At 55.7% G+C, this 14481-nt stretch overlaps 1 protein-coding gene and 2 long non-coding RNA genes across 5 annotated transcripts; all 3 read right to left on the reverse strand.

Annotated features, from left to right (window-relative positions):
• Window positions 1-2102: 2102 nt before the first annotated feature.
• LOC117009422 lies at window positions 2103-4891 on the reverse strand. The gene is made up of 2 exons (XM_033083661.1): window positions 2497-4891; window positions 2103-2151 (listed from the first exon to the last, which is right to left on the reverse strand). The coding sequence occupies exon 1, from the start codon at window positions 3911-3913 to the stop codon at window positions 2789-2791; it is 1125 nt and encodes a 374-aa protein (XP_032939552.1). The 5' UTR covers window positions 3914-4891; the 3' UTR covers window positions 2103-2151; window positions 2497-2788.
• Window positions 4892-5608: 717 nt separating this feature from the next.
• On the reverse strand, window positions 5609-8924 carry LOC117009423. Of its 3 annotated transcripts, none has more exons than XR_004420483.2 (6): window positions 8014-8924; window positions 7871-7912; window positions 7609-7776; window positions 7449-7525; window positions 6186-6302; window positions 5609-5714 (listed from the first exon to the last, which is right to left on the reverse strand). It is a non-coding gene; the product is annotated as an uncharacterized LOC117009423 (long non-coding RNA). The 3 variants fall into 3 exon arrangements; XR_004420484.2 differs by having other exon boundaries at window positions 5792-6302; XR_004420482.1 differs by lacking the exons at window positions 5609-5714; window positions 6186-6302 and adding an exon at window positions 6309-7371.
• A 6-nt stretch (window positions 8925-8930) lies between these two features.
• On the reverse strand, window positions 8931-14282 carry LOC117009425. Its single transcript, XR_004420485.1, has 11 exons — window positions 14195-14282; window positions 13500-13615; window positions 12749-13313; window positions 11378-11520; window positions 10917-11034; window positions 10731-10808; window positions 9657-10653; window positions 9528-9555; window positions 9266-9429; window positions 9103-9182; window positions 8931-9032 (listed from the first exon to the last, which is right to left on the reverse strand). It is a non-coding gene; the product is annotated as an uncharacterized LOC117009425 (long non-coding RNA).
• Window positions 14283-14481: the final 199 nt, after the last annotated feature.

Below are 14481 nucleotides of genomic sequence, written 5' to 3' on the forward strand. Positions count from 1 at the left end.
GGGACAGGAGTGGGGACACGAGTGGGGACAGGAGAGGGGACAGGAGAGGGGACAGGAGTGGGGACACGAGAGGGGACACGAGTGGGGACACGAGTGGGGACAGGAGAGGGGACAGGAGAGGGGACACGAGTGGGGACAGGAGAGGGGACACGAGTGGGGACAGGAGTGGGGACACGAGTGGGAACACGAGAGGGGACAGGAGTGGGGACAGGAGTGGGGACAGGAGAGGGGACACGAAAGGGGACAGGAGTGGGGACAGGAGAGGGGACAGGAGAGGGGACAGGAGTGGGGACAGGAGAGGGGACAGGAGTGGGGACAGGAGAGGGGGACACGAGTGGGGACAGGAGAGGGGACAGGAGAGGGGACAGGAGTGGGGACAGGAGTGGGGACAGGAGAGGGGACAGGAGTGGGGACAGGAGAGGGGACACGAGTGGGGACAGGAGAGGGGACACGAAAGGGGACAGGAGAGGGGACACGAGAGGGGGACAGGAGTGGGGACAGGAGAGGGGACAGGAGTGGGGACAGGAGAGGGGACACGAGTGGGGACACGAGTGGGGACAGGAGAGGAGACAGGAGTGGGGACACGAGAGGGGACACGAGTGGGGACACGAGTGGGGACAGGAGAGGGGACAGGAGAGGGGACACGAGTGGGGACAGGAGAGGGGACACGAGTGGGGACAGGAGTGGGGACAGGAGTGGGAACACGAGAGGGGACAGGAGTGGGGACAGGAGTGGGGACAGGAGTGGGGACACGAAAGGGGACAGGAGTGGGGACAGGAGAGGGGACAGGAGAGGGGACAGGAGTGGGGACAGGAGAGGGGACAGGAGTGGGGACAGGAGAGGGGGACACGAGTGGGGACAGGAGAGGGGACAGGAGAGGGGACAGGAGTGGGGACAGGAGTGGGGACAGGAGAGGGGACAGGAGTGGGGACAGGAGAGGGGACACGAGTGGGGACAGGAGAGGAGACACGAAAGGGGACAGGAGAGGGGACACGAGAGGGGGACAGGAGTGGGGACAGGAGAGGGGACAGGAGTGGGGACAGGAGAGGGGACACGAGTGGGGACACGAGTGGGGACAGGAGAGGGGACAGGAGTGGGGACACGAGAGGGGACAGGAGTGGAGACAGGAGAGGGGACACGAAAGGGGACAGGAGTGGGGACAGGAGAGGGGACAGGAGTGGGGACAGGAGAGGGGACAGGAGTGGGGACAGGAGAGGGGGACACGAGTGGGGACAGGAGAGGGGACAGGAGAGGAGACAGGAGTGGGGACACGAGAGGGGACAGGAGTGGGGACAGGAGTGGGGACAGGAGAGGGGACACGAGTGGGGACAGGAGAGGGGACAGGAGAGGGGACACGAGTGGGGACACGAGTGGGGACAGGAGAGGGGACAGGTTGTTCACACCTGGGTGGTTCACACGTGGGTTGTTCACGCGTGGGTTGTTCACGCCTGGGTTGTTCACGCCTGGGTGGTTCAAGCGTGGTTTTTTCACACGTGGGTGATCCACACGTGGGTTTTCCTCGAGTGGGTTTTCCACGCGAGTTTTTTTCCACGCGAGTTTTTTCCACGCTTGGGAAACCCACGCGAGTTTTCCCCGCGAGTTTTTCCACGCGAGTTTTTTTCCACGCGAGTTTTTTCCACGCGTGGAAAACCCACGCGAGTTTTTCCACGCGAGTTTTTTCCACGCGTGGAAAACCCACGCGAGTTTTTTCCACGCGAGTTTTTCCACGCGTGGAAAACCCACGCGAGTTTTTTCCACGCGAGTTTTTTCCACGCGTGGAAAACCCACGCGAGTTTTTTCCACGCGAGTTTTTTCCACGCGTGGAAAACCCACGCGAGTTTTTTCCACGCGAGTTTTTTCCACGCGTGGAAAACCCACGCGAGTTTTTTCCACGCGAGTTTTTTCCACGCGTGGAAAACCCACGCGAGTTTTTTCCACGCGAGTTTTTTCCACGCGTGGAAAACCCACGCGAGTTTTTTCCACGCGAGTTTTTTCCACGCGAGTTTTTTTTCCACCCGAGTTTTTTCACATGTGTGGGTGGTTCACACATGGGTGGCTCACCCGTGGGCAGCTCACCCGTGGGTGGTTCACCCGTGGGCAGCTCACCTGTGGGCGGTTCACCCGTGGGCAGCTCACCTGTGGGTGGCTCACCTGTGGGTGGTTCACACGTGGGCAGCTCACCTGTGGGCGGCTCACCTGTGGGTGGCTCACCTGTGGGCGGCTCACCTGCGTGCAGCTCACCTGTGGGTGGCTCACCCGTGGGCGGTTCACCCGTGGGCAGCTCACACGTGGGTCGCTCACCTGCGTGCAGCTCACCCGTGGGCAGCTCACCTGTGGGCAGCTCACCCGTGGGTGGTTCACCCGTGGGCGGCTCACACCTGGGCAGCTCACCTGTGGGTGGTTCACCCGTGGGCGGCTCACCCGTGGGCACCTCACCCGTGGGTGGTTCACCTGTGGGCAGCTCACCTGTGGGTGGCTCACCTGTGGGCGGCTCACCTGTGGGTGGTTCACGCGTGGGCGGGGCATTGCTGGAAAAGCGCCCGAGTTCCCGGCAGCCCCATCCCCTCCTCCTGCTGCCAGCGCCTGCCAGCTTTGTCTTGCCGACGCTGCCGAGCCAGCGCGGAGCTCTCCCTGAACGCTGGGGATCGCTGTCCGGACACCCCAGGGTGCCAGAACAAAGCACACCCCCAAAATCCCCCATCCCCAGCGCTGGCTGCTGCCAGAAACTTCCCCAGTAACCCCAGAGACCCCCAGGCACAGCCGAGGGGTTCAGCCCCTTCCCCGAAGTTCACCCAGGGCGGAGCATTACCCAGAGGATCCCGGCTGGATGCTCTGCCCGCCCCCGCCCTGGCCAGGTGGGCACCGGGACACGCTGGGTGCCGTGGACAGGATCTCCCTGCAGCTTCCTCACCGCACCGGCAGTGTCACCTCCCAGCACAGCACCAGCCCCAAACCTGCCTCGGGTGTGGCTGCAGCCTCGGGCTCCTCCTGGCAGCCAGGGATGAGCTGGGTCAGGGCAGGTGAGCAGCGCCTGGGCTGTCCCAAAGCGCACACAGATCCCTCGCGGATGGGATCCAGGGCTGCATGCCCCCATTCCCAGGATGGGAGATGTGTCTGAGCTCACAGCCCTCAGCCAGGGATCGGCCCCGACACCAGGAGCCTGCCTGGCACACGGAATGTCCCTTGCACGGGTGCCATCCCTTGCACAAGGAGCATTCCTTGCTCTGGGAACTCCCCTGTGCTGCTTAACTCCCCCGAGCTGCTCTGCCCCGTGTCTCCGGCCGCTCCGTGTCCCAGCCCCGAGGGAGGAAGGTCCCTCTTGCACAAGCAGGGATGGCTGGGGCTGCAGTTGTGCTGCACACGAGGAGCAGGGTTTGTCCAGCCAGGCACAGAATCCCCTCTGTGCCCGTGAGTGGGGTCTGGGGGCTCCCCAGGAGGGGACGGCAGCCCTGGGTGCTGTGCTGCCCAGGTGCGTCAGAGGAGTCACCCACCTGCAGTGCCAGCTGCTCTGGGGACACTGTGAGGGGTCAGAGAGTGACTGTGGCTCAGCAGCAAGGCCACCAGTGCAGCCCAACCCTCCCAGTGCAAGGGGGAGCGGCAGGGACCCCAAAACCTGCACAACGCTCCCCTGGCAGCCCCTGGCCTGGGATGTGGCTCCCAGGTGCTGTGACAGGGACTGTGCAGCCCCTGGCACTGACCTGGTGTTGTGCTGAGCCCTCCCCACCCCCAGCCCCAGCTGGTGAAACCTGAACGCCTCACCTGGATTTTCCTGCCAGGCCTGAAGGGCAGAGCAGGAGAGGGCGGCTGTGACCCAGCCCAGGAGAATCCCCAGTGCCAGGGCTGCTGCTGGCAGGGCTGTCCTGTCCCACCCCCCATTTCCCAGCAGCTCCAGCCCCCTCTGCGACGGGGACATGCAGGACACGGCCAGCACAGCTCCCTGCACCCTTCTGGGCTCCACCCAGCACCTCTGGCACCCCAGGTCCTTCCCTGGTGCCACAGGGCTGCCACGAGCCCAGTGGGGCAGCAGGACACACGGACACGGGGCACTGGCCCTTTCTGGGGCAGAGCAAGGTGACAGAGAGGGGACACTCTTGTCCTCAGGATGGTCATTGGCATCTCCCTCGGCTCAGGCCGGGTGCCACGGCCCTGCCAGGCTGGTGCTGGCTCACCCATAGGCACTGTGGGGGCTGTGCTGTGCAGAAACCCCAAAATGGCCACGGACCACCCCGGGCATCCACACCCCCGAATGCCCTCAGGCCTCTGCACAAAACCCCACTGAAAACCCCCAAACCCCCAGAAACGCCAAGGGGAGGCTCCAATTGCTTCATCCGAGTCCTCCCCAGAGCCCCCGAGGTGCAAAGTCAGAGGGGATGAGCACCACGTGCACCCACTGGGGCTCTTGGGGGTTTCAGTCCTGGGTTCTCCTGGGGGGGCTGTGCTGGGCCAGGCACCAAGGAGGGGGGGAATGAATTGTGCCCTGGGATCCTTCCCCCAAAGGCTGTGGGGGTGCCAAGTGCAGGGTTCAAGTCCAGAGGTTTGAGATCAGCAGAGTTCCTCTCGCCCTCTTTAGTTTGGGGTCTCTGTGTCACCGCTTGTCCCCATGTCCTGGGGGAGCCACGAGTGGAGGGGCCGAGGTTTGGCACGGCAGGAGCCCCTCACCCAGCCCCCAGCACCCACTGGAGTCCAGCAGCAGGTCCGGGGTGGCCCCCATGGGTGCCAAGGGTGATGTCAGCACAGCCCGAGCCCCCCCCGAGGAGTCTGTGACACTTTGGCCAAGGAGGGGACCTGACCTTGGCATCCAGCTCCGGTGCTGCCCAGAAAGCAGAAAACCCCTGGGGCTGCTCCCCTTCCTCCTCCTTGCTGCTTTTTCCTTTTCTCTTACTTTCTTGGGGTTTTTTGTTTCTTTTTTTTCCCTAATTTTTCCCCCCTCTCCTGTTGTTTTTTTTTTTCCCCTTCTGTTTAAATATCAAACGAAAGAGGAAAACCCAGTGAGGGGAGCTCTGGAGCCAGGGGCCAGGCTGCTGGGAGGGCGGTACAGGGTCCCGGGCTGGCTGCTGGGGGCGTTGCCGGGGGTCTGGGGGGTGGGAGTCCTGCTGGCTTTGGGGCGGAACAGGCTGCCCTGCTGCGTGGAGGTGCTGTTGGAGAGCGGGGTGTGCTCGGGCTCGCCCGAATCGCTCGCGGTGTAGCTGTAAGCCTGTGCCCGGGAGATGCCCTTCTGGTGCCCCGGGTCCACCTCGTACTCACTGTCACTGCCCTGAAAAGCAGGATGGAGGATATGGTGACAGCCCCAAAATTCAATAGGGTCAGGCTCTGATCCAGCAATGGGATGGGAGCTGGACCAGGGGAGTTCGGGAGGAATTCCCACATGAAAAGGGAGGCCGGGCACTGGAAGGGGCTGCCCGGGGAGGTTTGGGGTCCCTGGAGCTGTCCTGGACTCAGGGCTCTGGGCTGGGGACAAGGTGGGGATGGGCACAGCTTGGATTCGGTGATGTCAGAGCTCTTTTCCAGCCTAAACGGTTCTGTGATTTCCTGGTGCTTTCCCAGTGCTCTTTCAGGAATGCTGGCAAGCACATCCCCAAAGTATTTAAAGGCAGGGACGGCTGCAGCATCACTGGGGGGTTTCTGCCTCTTGCTAACACAAAATAAAACCTCATACATAGTAACAGAACATAATCGTCCTTCTGGACCACAACAGTTGATGACAGTTCGATTTCCTGCATAAATAAAATGAGAAGAAAATCAGAACCCATAAAACATAACCCTTATCCACTGCACACAACTTTCGGCTCACCTGCCACCGCTCTTGTCTCGAGCGCCCAATTACACCACAGCTCTCTGTGCTCCCCAGGACCCTCAAACATCGCCCTGCCTGACGAAAACCCCGGTCCCTGGCCGTTCTGCGCCCAAACTTTGGTGATGAACTTCACCGCGCAGACCGGCCGGGACCCGGGAAAAAAAACTCCAGCCAGGGAGGAAATTTAAAAAAAAAAACCCTGGCTGGGGAATTTTTATTCTAAATTTAAAATTGGTTGAAAAGCCTGGAAGGCAAAACACACTCGCACAAAATTACAACTGGTCACCACGCACACTCGCACAGGCATACGCTAGCGGTGGCAGACGGACACAAACTCTCACACACAGACGGTCACACAATCTTCAGCTGGTAAGCGGACTGCAACCCTTACCTGAAACGGTACGCTGAATGGGATGCTTGACCGCATCCTCTGGCTGCTGGTCCTCAACATCGAGGGATAGGTTCCGTGAAAGGTGGCAGCTGAGAACTGGAAATCTGCCTCGGGGACCTGCGAGACAGAAGCGGGAGGTCAGTGAGTGGTTACCTGAGAGCCAAGAGACATCCCCACACATTTTCTACCCAAAACCCCAGGTAAACTGCAGGTAAAAAGAACTTAGAACAAAATTTAAAGCCCAGCACAATAGCTGGGCAGCCCCAGACATCTTGAGTGAATCTGCAGATCTCATCTAGAGTCCAACACCACCCCACATTACAAAACCCAAGTCCCTGCACACCTTGTCCTATCTTTACTAGGCATCAGGGCAGAGCAGCTCCAGACCAAATGCGTGCAGGCACCCGTGACACAGGACATGACAAACGAGGGGAGGACAGGGGGACAAAAAAAAACCTGGCGAGAAGGAACCACGAGGACTGAGAGAATGCAAAATGAGATGACTGAGGGAAGACTGACAGCAAGCTGACAAGGCTGGAAAAAGATGCCAGCAGAATGATTTGCTTCAAGAACTGCAGAGATGGATGCCTGAGAATCCTCTTCTTATCTTCCATTCTTCCAAGCTCCAATCTGAGATAAGGGATCCTTCAAGTGCACAGCTCAGAAGAAGACCTTAAAAGACATCAGAATGGATGCTTTCCAAAAGAGAAGAGAGTCAGATGCCTGCCCAAGTGCCTGAGACCAAGGTTTGATGGCACCAGAGCCAGGCTGAGGAATGCAGAGAGCACAAGATGCTATGGATGACCTAAGGGTTTCTGACAGGCCCCTCAAAGGGCTAAGGCAAGAGACATACAACACACACAGAAGACACACACAGCACAAGAGACAAGTGACATGACACCCAGAGGAACTGCTCTGCCCTGTGCAACTCAGCATTGAGATCAAATTGAGACTTTTCCTTTTATGGGGCCTGAGGGGCTGCTTCTTGGACACCCCCAGCTCCAAAGCTGCCTCAAAAATCCCTCCTGACAATTCCAGATCCAGCATCCCGCTCCCATCCCCTCTGTGGGTTAGAGCCCAGCACTTATCTGTCAGAGATCCAGGTCTGAGAATCCATGACACATGAGGAGTAAAAAAGCTTAGTCCTCTGGGAAATTCCTGCCATTATGAGGCTGTTGTCTCTTAACTACAATAAAAAGAGCCAAACATCAGTGCATGCTCTCGGTAGGATACAGGCCAAAACCTGATAATTTCACTACTCACCATCTCCCAGGAATGCCCAGTGCCTCAGTCACACACTTCAGCTGCACTCAGTCTGATGCCATCGTCACAAAATAGACCTGGTTTAAGAAGATACAAGGTGATGTGGCATGGCTGAAACTTGACTGGACCCAAACTCCATCTCCCAAACTCCCAGACTCACCCCAACTGCTTGGCTCTCACCAAAGGTCACCCTGCTGGCATCTCCAAATAGGAGAAGGTGAAGGCTTCATCAGAGTCCTGTACTGCTGCTGCAGGGCTCACAGGAGCAGTGAACTGGGTCTCTTGGTCAGCTGGGCAGAGCCACCTCAGGGTAGTTCAAGGGCACTGCCTAAAAAACACAAAGAACAACAAATGCTGAGAGTAGCACCACAGATTGAGACCTGAGCAATAACAACTGATTCAGACCATCAGAAACTGCTCACCTGGCCTGCTTCCCCTTGACTGTGGATATCCTGCTTCATTTCCTAAAAATAAAAGGCAAAGAAAAGTGTTGTAACACAGTCACCATTAACACATCCCCTGCAAAGGCAAACTGTGACTGACATGCTCAGAGCAAAACCCTTACCTAGGATGGGCCCACAGCCTCAGATTTGATCCATCTGCATCTGAAAGGAAGATAGGACAGAAGTCAAATGTGCTGCAGGATAACTTTATACCTCCAGATTTCATCTAGGGTCCAACACCACCCCACATTACAAAAAGCAAGTCCCCAGGACTGGTCCTAGCACACCTATGCCCAGACTACACAGTAGGGCAGAGCAGCTCCGACCCAAATGCATGCAGGCACCCGTGACACAGGACATGACAAATGAGGGGATGACAAGAGAGGGGAAAAAAATATCTCAGCAAGAGGAAGGACCACAAGGACTGAGGGAATGCAAAATGAGATGACCGAGGGAAGTCTGAGAGCAAGCTGACAAGGCTGGAAAAAGATGCTAGGAGAATGATTTGCTCCAAGAACTGCAGAGATGGATGCCTGGGAATCCTCTTCTTATCTTCCATTCTTCCAAGCTCCAATCTGACATAATGGATCCTTCAGGTGCACAGCTCTGAACAAGACCTTAATAGAGACCAGACTGGATGCTTTCCAAAAGAGAAGAGATTCAGATGCCTGTCCAAGCTCCTGAGACCAAGGTTTGATGGCACCAGAGCCAGGCTGAGGAATGCAGAGATCACAAGATGCTATGGATGACCTCAGGGTTTCTGACAGGCCCCTCAAAGGGCTAAAGGTAAGAGACATGCAATGCAACACACACAGAAGACACACACAGCACAAGAGACAAGTGACATGACACCCAGAGGAACTGCTCTGCCCTGTGCAAATCAGCATTGAGATCAAATTGAGACTCTTCCCCTTATGCGGCCTGAGGGGCTGCTTCTTGGACATCCCCAGCTCCAAAGCTGCCTCAAAAATCCCTCCTGACAATTCCAGACACAGCATCCCGCTCCCGTCCCCTCTGTGGGTTGGAGCCCTGCACTTATCTGTCAGAGATCCAGGTATGAGAATCCATGCCAGGTGTGCAGTAAAAAAGCTTCAACATCTGGGAAATTCCTGCCATCGCTGGGCTGTTGTCCCTTAGTCACCTACAATAAAGAAAACCAAACATCAGTGCATGTAGCATACAGAGCAAAACCTGATAATTTCACTACTCACCATCTCCCAGGAATGCCCAGGAGCTCAGGTCACAGGCTTTGGCCACACTCAGAAGCTGACACTGTTGTAGCAGGGCATGCCTGGTTTAAGAAGAGATAAAGTGATGTGGCATAGCTGAAACTTGACTGCACTCACATACCTTCTCCCAAACTCCCAGACTCACCCCAACTCCTTGGCTCTCACCAAAGGCTGCCCAGCTGGCATCTTCAAATAGGAGAAGGTGAAGGCTTCATCAGAGTCCTGGAATACTGCTGGAGGGCTCACAGGAGCAGTGAACTGGGTCTCTTGGCCAGCTGGGCAGAGCCATCTCAGGGCAATTCAAGGGTACTGCAAAAAACACACAAAAAACAATGAATGCTGACAGTCGCACCAGAGATTGAGACCTGAGCAAAAACAACTGATTCAGACCACCAGAAACTGCTCACCTGGCTTGCTGATATCCTGCTTCATTTCCTAAAAGCAAAAGGCAAAGAAAAGTGTTGTAACACAGTCACCATTAACACATCCCCTGCAAAGGCAAACTGTGACTGACATGCTCAGAGCAAAACCCTTACCTAGGATGGGCCCACAGCCTCCGATTTGATCCATCTGCATCTGAAAGGAAGATAGGACAGAAGTCAAATGTGCTGCAGAATAACTTTATACCTCCAGATTTCATCTAGGGTCCAAAACCACCCCACATTACAAAAAGCAAGTCCCCAGGACTGGTCCTAGCACACCTATGCCCAGACTACACAGCAGGGCAGAGCAGCTCCGACCCAAATGCATGCAGGCACCCGTGACACAAGATGTGACAAATGAGGGGATGACAAGAGAGGGAAAAAATATCTCAGCAAGAGGAAGGACAACAAGGACTGAGGGAAGTCTTAGAGCAAGCTAACAAGGTGGGAAAAAAGATGCTAGCAGAATGATTTCCTTCAAGAAGATGCTGCAGAGATGGATGCCTGAGAATCTCTTCTTATCTTCTATTATTCCAAGTTCCAGACTGATGTAAGAGATCTTTCAGGTACACAGCTCAGAAGAAGACCTTGAAAGAGATCAGAATGGATGTTTTCCAAAAGAGAAGAGAGTCAGATGCCTGTCCAAGCTCCTGAGACCAAGGTTTGATGGCACCAGAGCCAGGCTGAGGAATGCAGAGATCACAAGATGCTATGGATGACCTCAGGGTTTCTGACAGGCCCCTCAAAGGGCTAAAGGTAAGAGACATACAATACAACACACACAGAAGACACAGACTGCACAAGAGACAAGTGACATGACACCCAGAGGAACTGCTCTGCCCTGTGCAACTCAGCATTGAGATCAAATTGAGACTCTTCCCCTTATGCGGCCTGAGGGGCTGCTTCTTGGACATCCCCAGCTCCAAAGCTGCCTCAAAAATCCCTCCTGACAATTCCAGACACAGCATCCCACTCCCATCCCCTCTGTGGGTTGGAGCCCAGCACTTATCTGTCAGAGATCCAGGTATGAGAATCCATGCCAGGTGTGCAGTAAAAAAGCTTTACCCTCGGGGAAATTCCTGCCACCACTGAGCTGTTGTCCCTTAGTCACCTACAATAAAGAAAACCAAACATCAGTGCATGCTCTGAGCAGCAAACAGGGCACACCCTGATAATTTCACTACTCACCATCTCCCAGGAATGCCCAGGGGCTCAGGTCACTCATTCCAGCTGCACTCCGTCTGATGCCATCATCGCAAAATAGACCTGAGACAAGATGAAACAGCCTCAGTATTGAAATGAGAGGAGAACCCTTATCCCAGCTGATTCCAGAGAGGGAATAGAGGCCCTTGGCAAAGGCTGCGGTTAATATACCCGTGATTGGGACCACCCCTCATTTGCAGGAAAAGGAGGAGCAAATCCAAGGTATAAAAGGCCTCAGAATAACTGTGGCTGTTTGGCTCCTCAGACTTGAATTTGAGGTGAGGAAATTCTGCAAGAGAAAGGTGAGTCATTTTTCAATACAAAAAATTTTATACGAAATGCAAATACTTCCCTTTTTGCAATAAGTGTGTTCAGAAAAAGGGGCAAAAATTGCATCAGAAATAAAACTTTGTGTTTCAGCAGCATAGCTAGATAACAGAGAGAATTTATTAGGTGATCTAATTAGTCTTTAGTAAATGCAAAAACTTACTATGTGTGTAACTAACTAGGATGGACGAGAATAGGAATGAGAACAACGGTATAAGTGTCACAGAGACCTCTATTCAGGGCTATCTATGTTTTAAAAAAAACAAGGAAAAGAGTAAATTCTCTGTGAAGTAATTCTCACCCACCCAGTTCTGTGACATCAGTAGGGAAGAGCTGTTTTGCACTGCAAAGGCAGCCGGGGTTCCAAGTGCTAGCAGCTTGTGTCTGGGATAAATCCTGATCTGTCTGGCGTTGTAGCAGATGGAAGCCCCGTCTGGGGAACAGGACCCTGGACAAGAACATTGGCACTTTGCCCTCTAAACCAAAACTCCCCCTCCCAGAAGCATAATAGCAGTTTAAAAGAGGTATTTGGTACTGCAAAGGCAGTCAGGACTCTATATGGAGCCCGCTTGAAGCCGCGATAAATCCTGATCCGTTTGAAATTACAGCGGGTAGAGCACAGTCACCGTGACAGGGCCCTAGATGCAAAAGGTGGCCTCTTTCCCTGTGAATGAAAATTCACCCTTCCAGTGTCCTGATATCATTTTGAATGAGGTATTTGGCACTCCAAAGGCAGTCAGAATTCTAAGTGCTGGCAGGTTGGATCCGGGAGAAATCCCGATCCGTTTGGACTTGTAGCAGGCGGAAACTTGGTCTAAGGCCTGGGACACTGGATCCAAAAGGTAGCCAAATTTGTCCTGAAAGAAAAGTTGCCTGCCCAGTTTCCTGACAGTAGTTTAAATGAGGCATTTTGCACTCCAAAGGCAGTCAGGGTTCTAAGTGGTGGCAGCTTGCGTCTGGGAGAAATCCTGATCCGTTCGGAACTCCGGCAGGCAGAAGCTCGGTCCCAGGCATGGGGCTGTGGGTGAGAACATTGGCCCTTTTTCCCTTAGAAAAAAACCTCGACTTTCCAGTTTCCTAACAGCAGTCTGTCACTCCAAAGGTAGTCAGAGTTCTTAGTGGTGGCAGCATGGGTGCGGAAGAAATCCTAATCCGTTTGGAATTTTAGCGAGCCGAAGCCCGCTCCTAGGACACAGACTGTGACCTATTTCCTTGTGAAACAAAACTCAACTCCCCTGGTATATACATAGAAATTTGGAGGAGGCATTTGTCACTCCAAAGACAGCCAGGGTTGTAAATGGCGGCAGCTTGGATCTGGGAGATATCCTGATACATTCTGAATTTTAGCAGGCAGAAGCCAGCTCCTGGCTACTGACCTCGAAACACAAACTTTGGCCCTTTCACAGGTGAAACAAAACTCACTGTCCCAGTTTCCAGATAATCACTTTGGAGGAGGCCTTTGTAGCTCCAAAGGTACCCAGGACTTGTGAAGTCAGTAAAGAGCAGGTGTTTGCAAATCAGGAAGCAGCCAGGGTCCTAAGTGGCGACACACTGGGTCTGGGAGATATCCTGATCCATTTGGAATTTTAGCATGCAGAGCCCAAGTCCCAGGCACAGGGCTATGGACACGAAAGGTGGCCCTTTTCCCTCTAAAAAAATGCTCACTCCCCACTTACCTGATACCCGGTTGGAGAAGGCAGTTGTCACTCCAAGGGCACCCAGGGTTCTAAGTCGTGGCAGCTTGTGTCCGGCAGAAATCCTGAGCCGTTTGGCATTTTAGCAGGTAGAATCCCAGTCCCAGGGCCCTGGACAAGAACATTGGCCCTTTTCCCTTGTATAATCCTCACCCCTCTTAGTCTCCTGATAGCAGTTTGCAGGAAGTGTTTGTTACCCCAAAGGCCGCCAGGGATCTGGGAGATATCCTGCCGCATTCTGAATTTTAGGAGGCAGAAGCCGTCGCCAGCTACGGACCCCAAAACACAAACATTGGCCCTTTCACAGGTGAAACAAAAGTCACCCTTCCAGTTTCCAGATCATCAGTTTGAAGGAGGCCTTGGTCACTCCAAAGGCACGAGGGCTCCTAATGTCAGTTTAAAGCGTGTGTTTGGCACTCAGAGAACAGCCAGGGTTCCAAGTGGTGGCAGATTGGGTCTGGGAGCAATCCCGATCCCTTTGCAATTGGGGCAGGCAGAAGCCACGTCTCAGGTCCAGGGCACTGGACACGAATAGTGGTCCTTTAACCTGTGAAACAGAAATCCTGTCCCCACTTTCCTAATGTCAGTTTAGAGGAGGCAATGGCACTCCGTGCTCCCAGTCCCGGTGGGGCGGGCAGGGCGCGTCCCCCCGCAGCTGCGGAGGGCAGGACTGGCAGCTGCGGCGGCCCAGGTGGGAGAGGGATGGAGGAGGGACCCCCCCCCAGCCGCTCACCTGTGGCTCGGCGGGGTGTCCGGAGGTGGCAGGCTGGTCGGGGAACAGCGGCAGGGCGGCGGCGAACGTGGCTCCCCGCTCTGGGCTGGCCAAGGGTCACAGCCCCGCGCATCTTCCTTCCCCGAGCACCGAGAGAGAGCGAGAGGTTCCCCAGGGCAATTCGTTCTCCCCGTCCCTCCCCCACCTCGCCCCTGCTCTCCGGTGTCCTCCCCGCCTCTCTTTGTGTCATTAAGCACCGTCCTAGGGTGTAGCCAACGACTTTCTTAACATTACAATGGGGACGATTGCTCAGAGAAAGGAAGAGGACAACCCAACCCCCAAGACCCTGACTTCTGAGGACCCAGGGGCACTCATACGCACTGCTAGTGCAGACATCTTTATAGTCCATCTTTGACCAAACCAACCCCAGGATATTTCTGCCTTCCTGAGAGACTGGGTCAATTTCATTCCCGTTTATGAAGGCAAACGACCCTGTATGGCTCTGGGGTCAGAGCCCCTCTGGCACAGGAACCTGAGAGAAGAATCCAAGAGCAAGCTGAAATCCCAGCAATACTTTAAAAAGCAACTCCCACCCCCTTCCATCTTCCGTTTTAAGAGTCCTGTTAAGAACATGTTAAAGAAAGGAGCTTCCCCTCCTGCCTCATTCTCCCCTCTCTGCCTTTCCGCGGCTCCTGCACGCACAGTCTGAAACTCACCAGGCGTCCTCCAGCGCTCCGGGGCCGGCGCCGCTCCGCGCTGCAGAGGGGCCGGGGGAACCACGGCAGCAGCGCCGCTCGGAGCCCGGCACGGCCGGCGGGGCTCGGCGGGCGGGGCGGCAGCAGCGGGGCGGTGGCAGAGGGCGGGACGGGGCGGGGCGGCAGCGGGCGGGGCTCGGAGAGCGGGGCAGGAGCGGGCGGGGCAGGAGCGGGCGGGGCAGGAGCGAGCGGGGCAGGAGCGGGCGGGGCTCGGAGAGCGGGGCAGGAGCGGGCGGGGACCCGACGCA

The sequence above is a fragment of the Catharus ustulatus genome, chromosome 33 (genome assembly GCF_009819885.2).
Source record: "Catharus ustulatus isolate bCatUst1 chromosome 33, bCatUst1.pri.v2, whole genome shotgun sequence".
Lineage (NCBI taxonomy): Eukaryota > Metazoa > Chordata > Aves > Passeriformes > Turdidae > Catharus > Catharus ustulatus.

Excerpts from the sequence above, each read along its gene's own strand:
- LOC117009422 (XM_033083661.1), bottom strand. The coding sequence starts at position 3,913 with ATGTCCCCGTCGCAGAGGGGGCTGGAGCTGCTGGGAAATGGGGGGTGG.